General features: G+C 39.1%; 2 protein-coding genes across 4 annotated transcripts in view; both read left to right on the forward strand.

Moving 5' to 3' along the window:
• The window catches only part of frmpd4 (FERM and PDZ domain containing 4), a 60,773-nt gene extending 48,937 nt beyond the window's left edge, over window positions 1-11,836 (forward strand). For all 3 annotated transcript variants that reach the window (XM_051904957.1, XM_051904958.1, XM_051904959.1), the window contains 6 exons: window positions 826-915; window positions 1,089-1,271; window positions 1,486-1,612; window positions 3,467-4,444; window positions 4,749-5,786; window positions 8,128-11,836. In XM_051904957.1, coding sequence (XP_051760917.1) covers window positions 826-915; window positions 1,089-1,271; window positions 1,486-1,612; window positions 3,467-4,444; window positions 4,749-5,786; window positions 8,128-8,132 — 2,421 coding nt within the window. In that variant the 3' untranslated portion in view covers window positions 8,133-11,836. The remainder of the gene's footprint in view (window positions 1-825; window positions 916-1,088; window positions 1,272-1,485; window positions 1,613-3,466; window positions 4,445-4,748; window positions 5,787-8,127) is intronic.
• Window positions 11,837-12,122: 286 nt separating this feature from the next.
• Window positions 12,123-16,730, forward strand: tlr7 (toll-like receptor 7). The gene is made up of 2 exons (XM_051904961.1): window positions 12,123-12,511; window positions 13,453-16,730. The coding sequence occupies exons 1-2, from the start codon at window positions 12,503-12,505 to the stop codon at window positions 16,597-16,599; spliced, it is 3,156 nt and encodes a 1,051-aa protein (XP_051760921.1). The 5' UTR covers window positions 12,123-12,502; the 3' UTR covers window positions 16,600-16,730.
• Window positions 16,731-17,367: the final 637 nt, after the last annotated feature.

Consider the following 17,367-nt stretch of genomic DNA (forward strand, 5'->3'; position numbering starts at 1 on the left):
ATGAGAGGTTGAATTCAAATCAAATACTGTCAAACTGCCCATAATACTTCTGAATAGGATGTCTTCTTCATAAAATGTATGAAAATATGGAAATATATGGTTCAGCTCACTCAAACCATAAATGGAGGTGCCCTTAAATGGTCAGTAATGGAGCTTGGGTGTCATCTAGTGAAAAAGTTTGGTACTGCAATCAAAATCTTACTGAAAGCTCATTTTTTGAGATATCAACCTCAAATTTGGAATGTTGATATTTTTGGCTTTGGTTTTCTTGCAGTTTAAGTAAAACATGTTTTGTAACATATTATAAAATATAAACAATTATATTTTTACATTTTCATAAACTTAAACGTCTATAACTCTTTTTTTCACTTTCATAATTTTTCACTTGTACAATAATCTGCCGTGTGTGTGTATATGTGTGTGTGTGTGTATATATATATATATATATATATATATATATATATATATATATATATATATATATATATATAGTAACACTTTATTTTAGGGTCTTTTAACTAGTTGCTTATTATCATGCATATTTCTAGAATATTGGCTGTTTATTAGTACTTATTAAGCACATATTAATGCCTTATTCTGCATGACCTTATTCTACATTCTTAATCCTACCCAATACATAAACTTAACAACTAGCTTACTAATTATTAATAAGCTATAAATTAGGAGTTTATTGAGGGAAAAGTCGTAGTTAATAGTGAATGTGTTCCTTATACTGAAGTGTTACCATATATATATATATATATACACACACCAGTTACACTTTCAGTTCTCTAATTCTGATGAGATGTGTTCTCTGTGTTGAAGCTGACGGCGTTACAGGCGAAGGTCCACTACCTGAAATATCTGAGCGATCTCAGGCTGTACGGAGGACGAGTGTTCAAATCAACGCTGGTCGTAAGTGCAAACACACGCATTCATTCACTGAGATTGTAGAAATTTCAGAAATGTTTTGGCATCAGGTCAATAATTCTAACATTATTATAGTTATTAATTATAACATTATATCAGGTACTGCGATCTGATGCTGTTTAAGCAGCTGTTCTTGTTTCTGGTTTGTGATCCGACAGCAAGGAGAGAAACACACGGAGGTGACGCTGCTCGTGGGGCCGCGGTACGGCATCAGTCATGTGATCAACACCAAGACCAACTTGGTGGCCCTGCTGGCCGATTTCAGCCACGTCAACCGGATCGAAATGTACACGGAGGACGAGAGGAACGTACGAGTGGAGCTCCACGTCTTGGATGTTAAGGTGTGTCGGATGAAAGGAAGAAGAGCATCGTTTATTTGCAGAAAACACTTTATTTAATATTTGGCCATATAATACAGTGACATTCAGATATATTTAAGTATAACCAAATAATTTTTAGTTAAAAATATTTTTTTTTGCTTTTTTCAGCATCTCTTTTATCCAGTTACTGCTTTATTTACTGATTGTTTATGCAAAATTTAATTTGTTTCTGCAGCCCATCACACTTATAATGGAGTCCAGTGATGCTATGAACCTGGCGTGTTTGACGGCCGGATACTACAGACTGCTGGTCGATTCACGGAGGTCCATTTTCAACATGGCCAACAACAGCAACACTGCAGGTGAGAGCACAAAATCTACACGCACCACATAATATGAACAATTCATTTGTCAGTTTGAAATAGATGATTTAAGGCAGTGGTTCTCAACTTCAGCAGCAAACGTCCAAGTATGACTGAAAGGTTCAAGGTTATTTATTTATTTGTGTCATAAATATTACACATATGTGATGTAATAATGTAGTGAAATGTTTTTTCTTAGTTCAAACAAACAGAACCAGCAAAGAATTATGGACATACACATACATAAAGAAAAATAGATTATAATAAACTATACTAAGAAATGTGTGAATACAATAGGAAAAAATAGTGTATGTAGAATATAAGAATAGAGCAAAATGTTTGTGAAAAAATAGTATATACATAAATTATTTAATTTTATATAAGGAAATCTAACTTAAAATGCTAAAAACACATTAAAATCCACATAACTGATGTTTTTTAAAGAACATTTGAAAATTGGGATTTACAAAATCAATCATGGTTAATTAATTTTATATACTTTATCAGAACTTCCAGTTTTTTAATACTTTCAAAACAAGCAGTTTTGTCATAATTACAGCAAAAATACTTGACTAAATATCCGACAGCACTGCAAAAAAATTGTTATTCCTCAGTATTTTTGTCCTTGTTTCAGCACAAATATCTATCTAAAAATAATGACTGCTAGTTGACATGTAGTTGCAAATTTACTTGTAGTTAGTAGGATTTTAAAGTGGACCATTGAAATAAAGTGTTAGATATTAAGCACTAATACTCGAATGACTGCTAGTTGACATGTAGTTGCAAACTTACTTGTAGTTAGTAGGATTTTTAAAGTGGACCATTGAAATAGCGTTAGTAGATATTAAGCACTAACACTCGAATGACTGCTAGTTGACATGTAGTTGCAAACTTACTTGTAGTTAGAAGGATTTTTAAAGTGGACCATTGAAATAAAAGTGTTAGTAAGTATTAAGCACTAATAATAGAATGACTGCTAGCTGACACGTCGTTGCAAACATACTTGTAGTTAGTAGGATTTTAAAGTGGACCATTGAAATAAAGTGTTAGTAGAAATTAAGCACTAATACTTGAATGACTGCTAGTTGACATGTAGTTGCAAACTTACTTGTAGTTAGTAGGATTTTTGAAATAAAGTGTTAGTAGATATTAAGCACTAATACTCGAATGACTGCTAGTTGACATGTAGTTGCAAACTTACTTGTAGTTAGAAGGATTTTTAAAGTGGACCATTGAAATAAAAGTGTTAGTAAGTATTAAGCACTAATAATAGAATGACTGCTAGCTGACACGTCGTTGCAAACATACTTGTAGTTAGTTTGATTTTTAAAGTGGACCATTGAAATAAAGTGTTTAGATATTAAGCACTAATAATCGAATGACTGCTAGTTGACATGTAGTTGCAAACTTACTTGTAGTTAGAAGGATTTTTAAAGTGGCCACTGAAATAAAAGTGTTAGTAAGTATTAAGCACTAATAATCGAATGACTGCTAGTTGACATGTAGTTGCAAACTTACTTGTAGTTAGTAGGAGTTTTGAAATAAAGTGTTAGTAGGATATTAAGCACTAATACTCAAATGACTGCTAGCTCACATGTAGTTGCACAGTAACATATAGTTAGTTGAATGGACCATCAAAATTGTAATTGTTACGGAATGTTTAGATATTTGTACTGGAAAACAAGACAAAAATACTGAGAAAGAACATTTTTTGCAGTGATAATGGGGGCTTTGGCATACTATATTGGACAATGGGTGTCCTTTTTAAGTCAAAAAGGTTGAGAACCACTGATTTAAGGTGCTTAAATAATAAAACATTGACACTGGCATCTTCTTTATTTTGGTTTGTCTAAGGACATGACTCAAGGGTCAAGCACAACTACCAGGCAATCGACTGGAATTACGCTTCCTGCGGCAGTTACGACGAGTCCCACCCTGAATACGCCATCTGTGGGCGAAGAGAGTGTGATATTACCCCCAACGTCTCTGAAATCCACCAGTCGCATCGTATGCACATGGACGAGAAGGCAGAGAGGGCGAGCAGAGGAAGCCACATTCATCCACAGCCCTACTTCAGTGTCCCGAAAGGCAAACCTCAAGAGTCGCCCAGAAGCGCCAAGGTGTCCTTCATATTTGGCGATCCTCCGCTGGAATCTGTGAACCCTCAGAACTTGGGATACCAAAGACTGATGGAGGACATCCCAGAGGTGCTGGAGGAACACCGGTACATGTACGCACAGCAGAAAGACTACAAGCCTCTGGAAGCATCGATGGAGGTCGACGGCTTCCAGTACGGTTCCCACATGGTCTATGGCGACGCCAAGATCTTCGGTACAACGGAAGGCATCGAGGAGCCTTTGCTGCATGATATCTGCTATGCTGAGACTACGGACGATGCCGAAGATGACGACGACATTAGTTGCGAGGAGGACATGATGATGATGATGATGGGGGAGATGAAGGACAAAGCACACTCTCTCCTGTCGCTCTCGGAATCGAGCGACGACATCATTGACCTCACCTCACTTCCGCCGCCTCCAGAAGGCGGCGATGAGGAGGACAACGATGACCTGTTGCAGTCGCTGAACTTGGCAATAGCCGCTCCGCCGCCCGGGTTCAGGGATAGCTCGGATGAAGACGATCACCAAGACCGTAAAAGCATAACTTTGCTTAAAAATGACATCCCTGTGTCACTGATCGATTCGGTGCCGACACAGGTGGCCGGTGGGAGCGAGGAAGTGTTCAATGACGCCGTTGTCTCCACACTACAAGCTCTGGAGGCCTTGGCGGCCTCTGAGGAACAGTCTCACCCACAATCGGACAATAGTTCAGGTTCTTACACTATAGTAACGTTTATTCATTGACGTTGTAGGACCTTCCAGCCATTCTTTTATTTTGGTTTTGTTTATCCGTACTCCATTGTGTTCAATGCAAGCCCCATGTATTGTGTGTGCATTTGTTTTGTTAGCGATGTAAATGTGATCTCATTATAATTTGTGGTTCATTTTTGTTCATGTATTTGTTGCATTTCATAGCCTTCAACGTTTTGTACAAATAAACTATTTTAAAGTATACAGTACGTGTGGTGATGCGTATGGTGTGATGGCTAAAATGTTTGTCTCTTTGTGACACACAGGTGTAGAAATATCTCGGTCCTTTAGCCCTGAGTCCTCCTCTGATTCTGGGAATGAGACAAATTCCTCCGAAATGACGGAGAGCTCAGAGCTGGCTGCAGCTCAGAAACTCTCTGAAAACTCTCTGAAAATGTTAGTAGCCACTGCAGAAGGGTACCAAACTCTAGCCGAAGAGGAGACCGAGTTTCGATTGGCGGCGTGTAACATCCGAGATGATCCCCAGTCCTCCGCAGTCGCCACTCTTTGCTCGGACCACTTCGAGATGGAACCGGAAACAATGGAAACCAAGTCGTTGACGGACTACTTCAACAAAATGCACAGGGATGTGATGATGGGAATGCCGAAGATCGAGGAGCACGATGGTGGGGTGAAATCGAGCGCTGATGCAGAATCGCGCGTGGAGGATCTTGTCGGGATTTACAACAACTTCAACGGACGAGATTCTCAGCGTTCAGGTCCTTTTGACATGGAGAGGATGTCTTATGCATTTCACGAAAGCAATCAAAGATTGCATATGATTCTGAATAATAAATCCGAAGAGCACATTTACTCCGAGGTGGCTGGCGATAGCGGCCCGTTGCATGCCGACGGGGTTACGCAAAAAGTCACTTTGGAGGACTCCACGGACTTGAACGCAAGTTCCCCCGCCAAAGAACAATATCTGATCGAGCGAGCCCGGAATGAGCATCAACAGAGCAAGGCGGCTTCATCCGAACAAGAGGTGACGCGGTTGTATGAGTACCACTTGTCCAAAAGGATGTCGTCTTTACAGAGCGAGGGTGTTCATTCCCTGCAGAGTTCCCAGTGTTCCTCCATCGATGCCGGCTGCAGTACGGGAAGCAGCAGCTGCGTGACGCCAATGGACTCGCCTCTGTGCACAGTCGATAGCGTCCACCTGCACGCGGAGTCCTCTCTGAAAGGTCTTGGCTATCCAAATCAGAACGTAGATGGAACGTTTTTGCGGAAACACCACGGACAAGCCGGCACGGAGTCAGGCCGAGAGGGATGCCAAAGGTTGCCCAAGATCAGAGAAACTACAGGTACTGCAGGCTTGCATTTACGTTTACAGTTACATTTATGCAGTTGGCAGAAGCGACTTGCATTGCATTCAAGGTACACATTTTATGCCTGGGAATCGAACCCATGACCTTGACATTGTCACACGTAGTGTTGGGGAAACGTCCTTAAAACTGTAGCTTCTCAAGCTGTAAGCTACTCATACAGTGCCTGTAAAAAAGTATTCACCCCCATGGCCGTTTTCTGGAGCTGGTGAGTAGAGGTTAAGGGTTTTTATAGCCCTCCTTTTGATTTAAACTGAAGCTAACCTGATTAGACTAACTGTCCCACATAGTGGGCCTCATTCATGAAAAACGAGCAGAACGAATTGTTTGTGTAAATGGTTCGTAAAGTCGTTCTGACGTAAATTTTTGGATTTGTGGAAAAGTTAGTATTTTCAAAATGTTAGTTGGTACGAAAGAAACTTTGGGTAAAATGCAGCACTTGTCACTCACATTTTACCCAGCCGTCCAATCACAATGGAGGAGGGGCGGGACAAATACTACACTGGCCAATCATCCTACTTGTACAATGACTGAACAGCAATGGAGATGTTAATATTGCTGGTTACTGCTTTTTTGTATTCAGTAATATTCTTCCAAATGAGATACTAGTAACACGTTACTGATGTGGATATTCCAAATCATAGCATTCAGCTGGAAATACGCTGTGCCTCCAAAGCGCTCTCAAGCGCCACCAGCTGGCCATTTTCAGAAGAGCGCCTAGCATCTTTTTTTCAGCTGGCTAAAAAAGCTTTGGTGGACACGTTAATTTAATATTTATTGTTAGGCATATGACCTATTAGCCTCTTTTGCATTTATGCAGTATACTGGATCCAATCCTGAGAAGGGAGTCCGGAAGATTCCACAGCGTTCCTGGACACACAAGTTGTAATACATAGGCTGTGGATTGTGCTAAATGTGAATGAGTGTTCACGCACCCTATTTACGAATGATTGGAATTCATTGTCATACATTTAACTATCAGATCTGATGTTTACGAAGCATTTGTGAATCCGGAGAAGAGTTTTCGGGGAGGTCCATTTTACGCGCAAATTACTTCGAATTTACTTGTATGTTTATGAAAGTTTCATGAATGAGGTTTATAGTTATTAAACATTCATTTGCATAAGTATTCACCCCCCCAGTTATGTGAGTATTTAGTAGATCTGTGATGCTGTAGTTCAGTCAGGATGCATTAAGACCATGCAATTTTCTATTGAAATGAGGTCTGGATTCTTGAACATCCAAAGCTGTAGTTTTAAAAGTCACTCCTGTGTACCTTTTGTCTTTATGCTTGGGGTCATTGTCTTGCTCAAAAACAAATTTTCTCTAGGTTCCAGGTGTCTTGCTGACTCCATCGGGTATTGCTTCATGATTTCCCTGTTATTTTGCTGCATTCATTTGATCCCCTTCTCTCATAAGCCTTCCAGAGAAGATCCTCACAGCATGATTCACAGTAGAGCTGGTGTATTCCTGATGATGTGCAGTATTTGGCTTATGCTAAACATGTATTTAGTCTGATAGTTTAGTCTTCTGGCAAACTGTAATGGAAATATTGCATAAAATATTCAACAGTAGCTTCTCCTCAGCATCAGTTCTCTGAAGCTTGTAACTCCTTCAGACTTGTCATTACTCTCTTGGTGTCCTCATCCTCACACGATGACGCACCGTTTGAGGACGTCCTGCTCTTGGTGCATTTACTGCTGTGTCATATTTTTCCATTTCTTAATTACTGATTTAACTGCTACTCCAAGAGAAGCTCAATGACATGGAAATCCTCCCCTGCCTGGTGCTTTTCAATTACTTGTTCGTGACGCTGCTTGGAGGTTTTTCTCATCATGGTCTTCCACAGTGCTGACTCATTTATGCTACAATCAATTGAAAGTCCTTGACTACACAAAAGCAATTATGTCACAACCAAAAGGGTGCAGCAGTGATGATTCTGGAGTTTCATGTTAAAGGGGGTGAATACTTATGACAAATTGATATTGACTTAAAGGTGAAAATATTCACTCTTTGGAGTCAAATGTTGAGCTGTAATTATGCTAATAAAGTCAGATTGCAGTTCACTGCTAATGCAGAAATGACACGCTTCACCTTTAAATGGCTGTTTTGCAGGTTTTAAGTCTTAGAATGTAATTAGAACTTCCTGATTTAGAACATTAAGCCTTGCGTAGACCATTTCTCAAGTATCACAGGCAGGCTTATCATTGACGTCATTACCTTATCGTGCTGAATCAGGATAAGCAGGAGATTCAGAAGCATGAAATTATGAGACATAATACTGGCCAACTAATTTATCCCTCTCTTTTTCCTCCCCCAGTCTAGCATGCTGCAGATGGAGATAAAACTGAAGAATCGTCTTCTACTATACAATACGTCCATATTCATCCATAGCACAGTTTCCTATGTGCCAAACCAGAGGTGATCGGAGGTCTTGAATGCTTCCCTGTTTATTCTTGCACTTGGCCTCAAACGACCCCCGCTCTGGTTGCCTCAGCGAGGCAGAAAGGGAATCTTAATAAGACAACTATTGGCTCAGGGAGCATTGACAGTTTTTATGGAAACTGCAACAAGTATGTAGATGGTCAAAATCACACAGTCAACCCTGGACGGAGCTGATTACAACCCTGTCGTTCTTAAAGTCAACATGAAACTCATTTTACTTCTGTAACGTGACATTTTGTTGTATCCACTGGTGTTATTTATTGGATTGTGAAGACTGGGCATTCCATACCAGGATGAAGTCTGGTGGTTGGAGGGAATGAGCTGAAAAATAAAAGGGATTTATTGTTAGTGTTTGGAGTAGAGCGCTGCAGTGATGCCGTATTTTTGTAGGCAAACCAGTCTCATCCCTCGACATAAAAACCCAATGACATAACCCCATATTATCAGTCATATTGTATTTGCTTCATGATTGTGTTTGTATGTTTATACTGTTCTACATCGTCTATATGATGTTATGGTTATTTTTCCTCTGATTCCTTGGCTCAAGAACATTCGATTGCACCCTATGATGTCATTTTCTGTCCTGAAAATGTTTCCGCCATTTTGAATTTTCCGAAAAATCTACCTTTTCAAACTCCTCCTAGGCCGTAGCTCCAATTTTCACAAAAAACGAATCTCATCATCTTCACACCATGCCGACAAAAAGTTATGAATTTCAAGTCGATTCGTCAAACTGTTCTCGAATAAAGCGCAAACGAATTTGATGAAGTGCCCGCCAAAATGAACATGAGGCTATGTTTCCGCAACGCTTTAGCGTATTCTGACCAAACTTGGTGTGTGTAATGATGACCATGACATGAGGCTATCTGCACAGTTTCGGCGCAGTGCCACCTAGTGGTCAGGAGATGGCTATTTTTGCTTATATATTCTGAATGGTTTGGCCAAAAATCACAAAGATTCAGTGCAGCATGCCAAGTTGAACAATACCCAATTTTCCCTTTTCGGACATTTTGGGCGTCGTTCATTTTGAATTTTGCATAAATGCTATATTTTACAAACACATTAACATATCGTTACAAAACTCGGTATGGGTCTTCGGCACCATGCCCTGACAGTACTCAAAAAGTTTTGACCTAGTGGTCAAAAGTTATAATGAAATTTATAAAAAATGCTTTTGACTAAATGAACCTGTTGTAATGAAACTGGTCTCAATAGATTCCTAGAGCCATTCAGAGAACATGGATACCAATTCTGCCACAGTCAGCCAAACTTCCTGTCCGCCATTTTGATTTTCTTTAAAAAAAATCTACTTTTTTAAACTACTCCTAGGCCATAGCTTCTATTTTCACGAAAATTGAACCAGATCATCTTCGGATCATGCTGACAAAAAGTTATGGCTTTCAAGTCTATTTGTTAAACCACTCTCGAATAAAGTGCAAACAAATTTGATGAAGTGTCCTCCAAAATGAAGATGAGGCTATATCTCCGCAACGCTTTAGCGTATTCTGACCAAACTTGGTGTGTGTTATGACAACCATGACACGAGGCTACCTGCACAGTTTCGGCGCAGTGCCACCTAGTGGTCAGGATTAATGAAAAATGGCTTAACTTTTTTTTGCTTAACTTCCGAATGGTTTGGCCAAAAATCACAAAGATTCAGTGCAGCATACCAAGTCGGACGGTGCTCAATTTTCCTGTATCGGCCATTTTGGCCGTTGGCCATTTTGAATTTTGTCATAAAATGCTATATTTTAGAATGCATTAACGTATTGTTACAAATCTTGGTATGGGTCTTCAGCACCATGCCCTGACAGTACTCAAAAAGTTTTGGGGTCAGCGCCACCTAGTGGTCAGAAGTTATAATGAAATTCATAAAAAATGCTTTTGACTAAATGAACCTATTGTAATGAAACTGGTCTCAATAGATTCCTAAAGCCATTCAGAGAACATGGATACCAATTCTGCCACAGTCAGCTCCTCCTAGACCATTGGTCTGATTTTCACAAAAGACGAATCGCATCATCTTCAGACCATGCCGACAAAAAGTTATGAATTTCAAGTCGATTCGTCAAACTGTTCTCGAATAAAGCGCAATCGAATTTGATGAAGTGCCCGCCAAAATGAAGATGAGGCTATATCCCCGCAAAGCTTAAGTGTATTCTAACCAAACTTGGTGTGTGTAATGACAACCATGATACGAGACTACCTGCACAGTTTCAGAGCAGTGCCACCTAGTGGTCAGGAGATATAAAAATGGATATTTTTGATTATAACTGAATGGTTATGTTTATGAAATTATGGATTTCATGGATTTCAGCAATGAATTTGAGGCTTGATGCCAAAACGACTCCTGAGGCTGTATTTCTGCAATGCTTTGGCATATTGACATTAAACTTTGCATGTGTCAGAAGTGCTAAAATGCAACTTGTTTCTGGGTTTTGGCCTACAAAAATATTCCATCCCTGCAGCATTAAGACAAATGTGCACTAAGAAAGTAAATTGGGTGAATTTTGATTTCTTGTTGACTTTAATCTTCTGAAGTGTAAGTGAATGACAGGCCGTTGGACGTTACCGAAGTCAGCACAAGACAACAGGCTTTCTATTTATGTCGAGCACTGGAACAAGGCAAGTCCATCTCCTTATTCTTTCAGATGACATAAGAACTGTGCATTGCTCTGAGAGGTTCTTGCACTGGTCACTTAATACGTCTGTTTTAGCCACATTTGTGTGCAAATCCTCAAGACTGCATGTGTGGAGCTTTTCTGCTCTGATGATTTTGTTTTTTATGCAGCAAAAGGACATTTTCAAAGTGCTAGTTGGACTTAAAGCGATTCAGGAAGTCACTTTATTTATTTTTTTTGCGTGGAGGCTTTGGAAAGTTATTTTGATGACCAAAGCAAAACTACATTTGCTGTTGTAGCAATGGCCATGTGTCAAAAATCACTGCTTTTATTTATTTAGCCATAGTAAAGCCATACGATATCACACATACCTTTGTCATCAAGATAATCTGGCCATTGCGATCCACTGTGATAACAGTGCTTGTGTATATTTTGTGTAATATGTAAAATGAAAGGGAAGTATTCTACAATACATAGAATTTTTAAAAGACAATATATATATAATATAAACCACATCACCTTATAGATGCATCCTTTTTGTTCCATGTGTTTATTTCAGTCGCCATAACAGAAGAGCTTCACTTTCAAAGACATTTTAGCCACTATACGATCTGTAAACTGTATTATGTTCGCGAATTGCACCGTTTCATTTGCTGTTTGGCTAATGCAAACATTTACTGAAATAATTTAAAGTCAACATGAAGCATCGTTTCCAGTGCAACAAAAAAACTGGATTTTATCCATCAGGAATTGGTTGGATGGTGAAAGTGGTTGATAAATCATTTCTGAAGTTGGTACATTTTGATGAAGGATTATTTTTGTTGTTATTTATTCAGAATAACGTGCATGGATGAATCATTCACTATATGACCAGGAAAGGTCCGTTTTGATTTCATGTTGACTTTAAATGATAAATGTAATGTATTTTATTTGATTCATCTTCATTAAATATTTCAGCTTGGACACTGATTTCGTGCTGTCTTTATTTTCCTAACGTGTCATTGTATTTCCTGAAATATGCCAGTAATTAATTTATAAATAGTGTATGAATTGCATAGTTTGAAATATTCTTCCTTCTCCTATTTTTCTTCCTCTCCTTGTGTGCAGAATAAGCAACTATTTAGACAGACAATTTTTTTTAAATTATTTCATAATTGGAGTGCTTCACTTTTTGTGGTTTTGCTTTCATTTATGAAGAAATAAGAGAAGAACTTGTGCAAACCCCCGACATTGTTTTGTTTAATCTCTAGTACAGAAACTCGTCCCTTGAGAAAAAGGATGAAAGTAATGTTGTTCCTCTTTATGGTGGTATTTCAGTGACAGTATTGTTGTAATGAAATATAATTCATACATTATATATCATAACAATTCAGAATAACAGCGTTGAGAGTTAGAGTAATATAATCACTTGCATTATCACAACAAAAAAAGATTCAGAAGAATCTTGTTTGTAAGATAAAGGGGAAGTTATGTTTAAATATATTCACTCTCACTTTTGTTTGTACTTTTTTTGTGGTTTAACATTGGTCAGTAACACCTGTTCTGCTAGAAATACAGGCTGTACAACTTGACAAGACAGACAAAGTACAGCACAACGAGCTTCGAAGGTCAAAAAGAATTCCAGGTCTGATGAAAATGGTGAGTAATTAAATATTTATCAGTTCTCTCATATAATGATTATGTGTCAAAACAAAGATGCTGCAAGTGCATTTTTAAAATTAACTATTAACTTGAGGTCCAAGAGGGGAAATAACAATATGGTACATTGAAATATACATGAAAACAAAATAACAATACATAAACTAAATTAAAAATATATATATTTTTTTTTTAAAAATGCGGTCCATAAAACCAGTAAAAACTGGTCTAATACAGGCTTACATATTTTGCAAGTGTAATCTTTGTGTTATTGTGCAATTTGTAAGTGCATTTGCTTTTAATTCTATTAAATAATGTTATATATTTTGTTATATTCATATGTATAGAAATGTACATAAAATGTATCACCAAGATTTTATTTATTTATTTTTATTATTTTTTTGTGATTTGGAGGGGAAATATTTGTAATTGAGTTATTGTAAATATTCCACAAAAATCTGATAATATCATTGATAATAATCAGAAATGTTTACTGCAAGTCGCATATTAGAATGATTTCTGAAGGATCATGTGACACTGAAGACTGGAGTAATGATGCTGAAAATTCAGCTTTGATCACAGGAATAAATTACACTTTACTATATATTCACATAGAAAATGTGTGTTTTACATTGGAATAATATTTCACAATTTTTATTGTATTTTTGATCACATAAACGCAGCCTTGGTGAGCAGAAGAGACACTTTCAGAAACATAAAAAATCTTACCGACCCCAAAATTTTTAATGCCAGTGTAAGTTGTTCTAGTTTTTCTTTATTATGCAATATACCCTGAAAAGAAACAAATTTCACTTAGAATTAATTACAAAGGAACACCAAGTAACACATTGAACTAAACATACAATTTTGAAGTAGAATCTTTGCTTTAATTACAACTTTTAAAAAAATCATTTTTACAGCATGCTATGTTCCTCTTTCAGGTGACCGAGAAGATATTAATCATCTTTGCCGGTCTCGTCTCTTTGCGGGATGCGGCAGAATGGTACCCCAAAAGTCTGAAGTGTGACGTTTCTCTGGCTAGTAACGGGACCGAGGTCAGCGTCAACTGCACCGAACGAGACCTAACCGAAGTTCCTCTGGGAATCCCAATGAACACCACCAACCTGACACTAACCATCAACCACATACCCCACATCATGAACGATTCATTCCACGAACTGCACAACATCACTGAGATCGACCTCCGCTGCAACTGTGTGCCGATCAAGGTCGGTCCCAAAGACCGCGTCTGCACCCAGAGCGTCACGATTGACAACGGAACCTTCTGGAAGCTAAAGAACCTCAAGTCGCTTTACCTGGATGGTAACCAGCTCTCCAGCATACCCAAAGGCCTTCCTCCAAATATAGTGCTTCTGAGTCTCGAGGTCAACAGTATTTATTCAATTCTCAAGGAGAATCTGACAGAGCTGACTAATATCCAGAGGCTGTATCTCGGCCAGAACTGCTACTTCCGGAACCCGTGCAACAAGTCATACTACATTGAAAAGGATGCGTTTGTGCAGCTCGACAAGATGACTTTGCTTTCTCTGAAGTCTAACAACTTGTCCTATGTCCCACGCCAACTACCATCTAGCCTCAAAGAGCTGTATCTGTACAACAACAATATTCACACAATAACGGAGGAGGACTTTCACAACCTGACAGAGTTGGAAATACTGGACTTGAGTGGGAATTGTCCACGCTGTTATAATGCACCGTTCCCATGCAATCCATGCCCAAATAATGCTCCCCTTCAGATACACGCCAACTCCTTCAAGACCCTGAAGAACCTCAAGACTCTTCGACTTCATAGCAACTCTTTAACGAATATACCTTCAGAATGGTTTCAAAACCTGACGGGCCTTAGTCTTCTAGACCTCTCAAGCAATTTTTTGGCTAAGGAGATAACATGCACCTCTTTTCCTTTTTTGTTGCCCAATCTGGAAGAGTTGGATCTGTCTTTCAACTTCGAGCTCCAGGTGTATCCCACATCTCTCAACCTTTCGAGATCATTCAGCCGCCTTAAATCTCTGAGGGTCCTGAGAATCAGAGGGTACGTGTTTCAAGAACTCACCGAGCGAGACCTCAACCCATTGATTAATTTGAGCAACCTGGAATTCATTGACCTTGGCACAAACTTCATAAAAATAGCAAACCTCAGTCTCCTGAAGAAACTGAAAAGCTTCAGAATCATCAACTTGTCCGACAACAAAATCTCAATGCCCTCTGAAGGAGGATACACGACTTGGCATTCTAACCACAGAGAAAAACATTATGGTTCCCCAATGTCGCAAGGTGCCCAGTACCACAATGGAGAAGTGAAGGATATCCACTATTTCCTCTATGACGAATTTGCACGCAGCTGCAAATACAAAGACAAGGAACTCTGGATTACAAGTCCTTTCAACAACGAATGTAGTTCCTTTGGAAAAACGTTGGATATTAGCAGGAATAACATCTTTTTCCTTCATTCCAGATTTCTGGATCTTGGTGAGCTGAGGTGTTTAAATCTCTCCGGGAACGCCATGAGCCAGAGTTTGAACGGTTCTGAGTTTGTCCAGTTGAAGAATTTACAATACCTAGACTTTTCCGACAATCGTCTGGATTTGATGTTCTCTTCAGCGTTCCAGGAACTGAGCAGCTTGATCATTCTGGATATCAGCCGTAACAGCCATTTCTTCGTGGCTGAGGGTTTAACTCACATGTTGAACTTTACAAAAAGCCTGATTAAGCTGCGAAAGTTAATCATGAACGACAACCAGATATCCACATCCACGAACACCGAAATGGAGAGTTTTACTCTGGAACATTTGGAGTTTAGAGGCAACCGTCTTGATATGTTGTGGAGGGATGGAGACACGAGGTACGTCAGCTACTTTAAGAAACTTGTGGCCTTGAAGACTCTTGACATTTCTCAAAACAACCTGAACTTCATCCCACAAGGTGTTTTCGAAGGTCTTCCAGACACCCTCACAGAACTCTACATCACTAACAACAGGCTGAAGTCATTTAAATGGGAAGGCCTTGTGAACCTTAAAAACCTACAGCTGTTGGACCTCAGTGAGAATTACCTGACGGAGGTTCCTGCGTGCTTGACTAACTACACGAAATCAATCCAAACTCTTGTCCTACACAAGAACAACATTGCAAAACTGACTCCGAATTTCCTGAAGGATGCATTCAGCCTCAAGGTCTTGGATCTCAGTTACAACCGCATCCAGTTCATCGACGAATCGAGCTTCCCGGAAAATGTTGTTGACCGCCTGGAGACCTTGTACTTGAACAACAACAGGTTTGTGTGCTCTTGCAACGCCACGTGGTTCGTCCGATGGATCAACCGCACCTCCGTGAATATCCCGCGCCTCGCGACGGACGTCACCTGCTCTTCGCCGAGTGCCCAAAAAGGTCAAAGCGTCATTTTCCTAAACGTCCAGGCCTGCCAACACAACTCCCTGTCCATCATCCTGTGTATTTTCCTGACCTCTGTGATTCTTAGCATCCTCACGCTCACCATCTCCAGCCATCTCTTCCTCTGGGATGTGTGGTACATCTACCACTTCTGCTTGGCCAAACTCAAGGGATACCGCCGGCTGTCCTCCAACAGCACCGTCTACGACGCCTTCGTGGTCTACGACACGACGGATCCAGCCGTTCACGAGTGGGTCATGCAGGAGCTCCGCGTTCACCTGGAGGACAGGGGCGATCCACGGATGCAACTCTGTCTGGAGGAGCGGGATTGGGTGCCTGGCTGTCCCCTCATTGAAAACCTTTCCCAGAGCATACAGTTGAGTAAACGCACCGTTTTCATCCTGACGGGGCAGTACATCAGGAGCGGCAGCTTCAGGACAGCGTTTTATTTGGCCCACCAGCGACTCATGGACGAGAGGAATGATGTTATCGTCCTGATATTCTTGGAGAAAATGCCTTGTCACTCCAAGTACCTCAAGCTGAGGAAGAGGTTGTATAAAAAATCAATCCTGGAGTGGCCGAGGAACCCTCAAGCACAGAGGTACTTCTGGTTCAGTCTCAGAGGCCTCATGTCCACAGACAGTCGGCAGTACAACAAACTCTTCCAGGAAACGCTGTGATTGATTGGGACACACTCCAAAGCTTCCGTCTCAAGACCACAGTGAAATATATAACCTTTAATATAATGTTGATTTGATTCCGTTTTCATGTCCATATAACTGTAAATAAACACAACCACTTTTTTGTTGAAGTTCATTGACAAATACACTTTCTTTCCTGGGTATTTGGCATACTTTTGGAAAGTTGGCTTGTCCTCAGACTAAAACAGCATTTTGCTAATTCTATTATTTATTATGTGTACAGATTTCATGACCACATCAAAATAATAATTCTTCTTCTACTCATTATTATTTTTAAAACATCATTTTTCTAATTCTTTTATGTGCAGATTTCATGACCACATAATAATATTAAATACAGTATTTAAATAATAATAATTATTATTGGTGTTATTGTTGTTGTTATTATTATTATTATTATTATTATTATTATTATTATTATTATTAAAACAGCATTTTGCTCATTTTTATGTGTAGATTTCATGGCCACACAATAATAATAATAATAATTATTATTATTATTATTATTATTATTATTATTATTATTATTTGGTCAAACTCGAGGGATACAGCCAGCAGTATCTATTGAGTTTGGCCAAGTAATTATTAATAATAATAATAATAATAATCATTATTGGTAACACTTTATTTTAGGCTCTTTTAACTAGTTGCTTATTATCATGCATATTACTAGAATATTGGCTATTCATTAGTACTTATTAAGCACATATTAATGCCTTATTCTGCATGACCTTATTCTACATTCTT

This window comes from Ctenopharyngodon idella, chromosome 9, assembly GCF_019924925.1.
Source record: "Ctenopharyngodon idella isolate HZGC_01 chromosome 9, HZGC01, whole genome shotgun sequence".
NCBI lineage: Eukaryota > Metazoa > Chordata > Actinopteri > Cypriniformes > Xenocyprididae > Ctenopharyngodon > Ctenopharyngodon idella.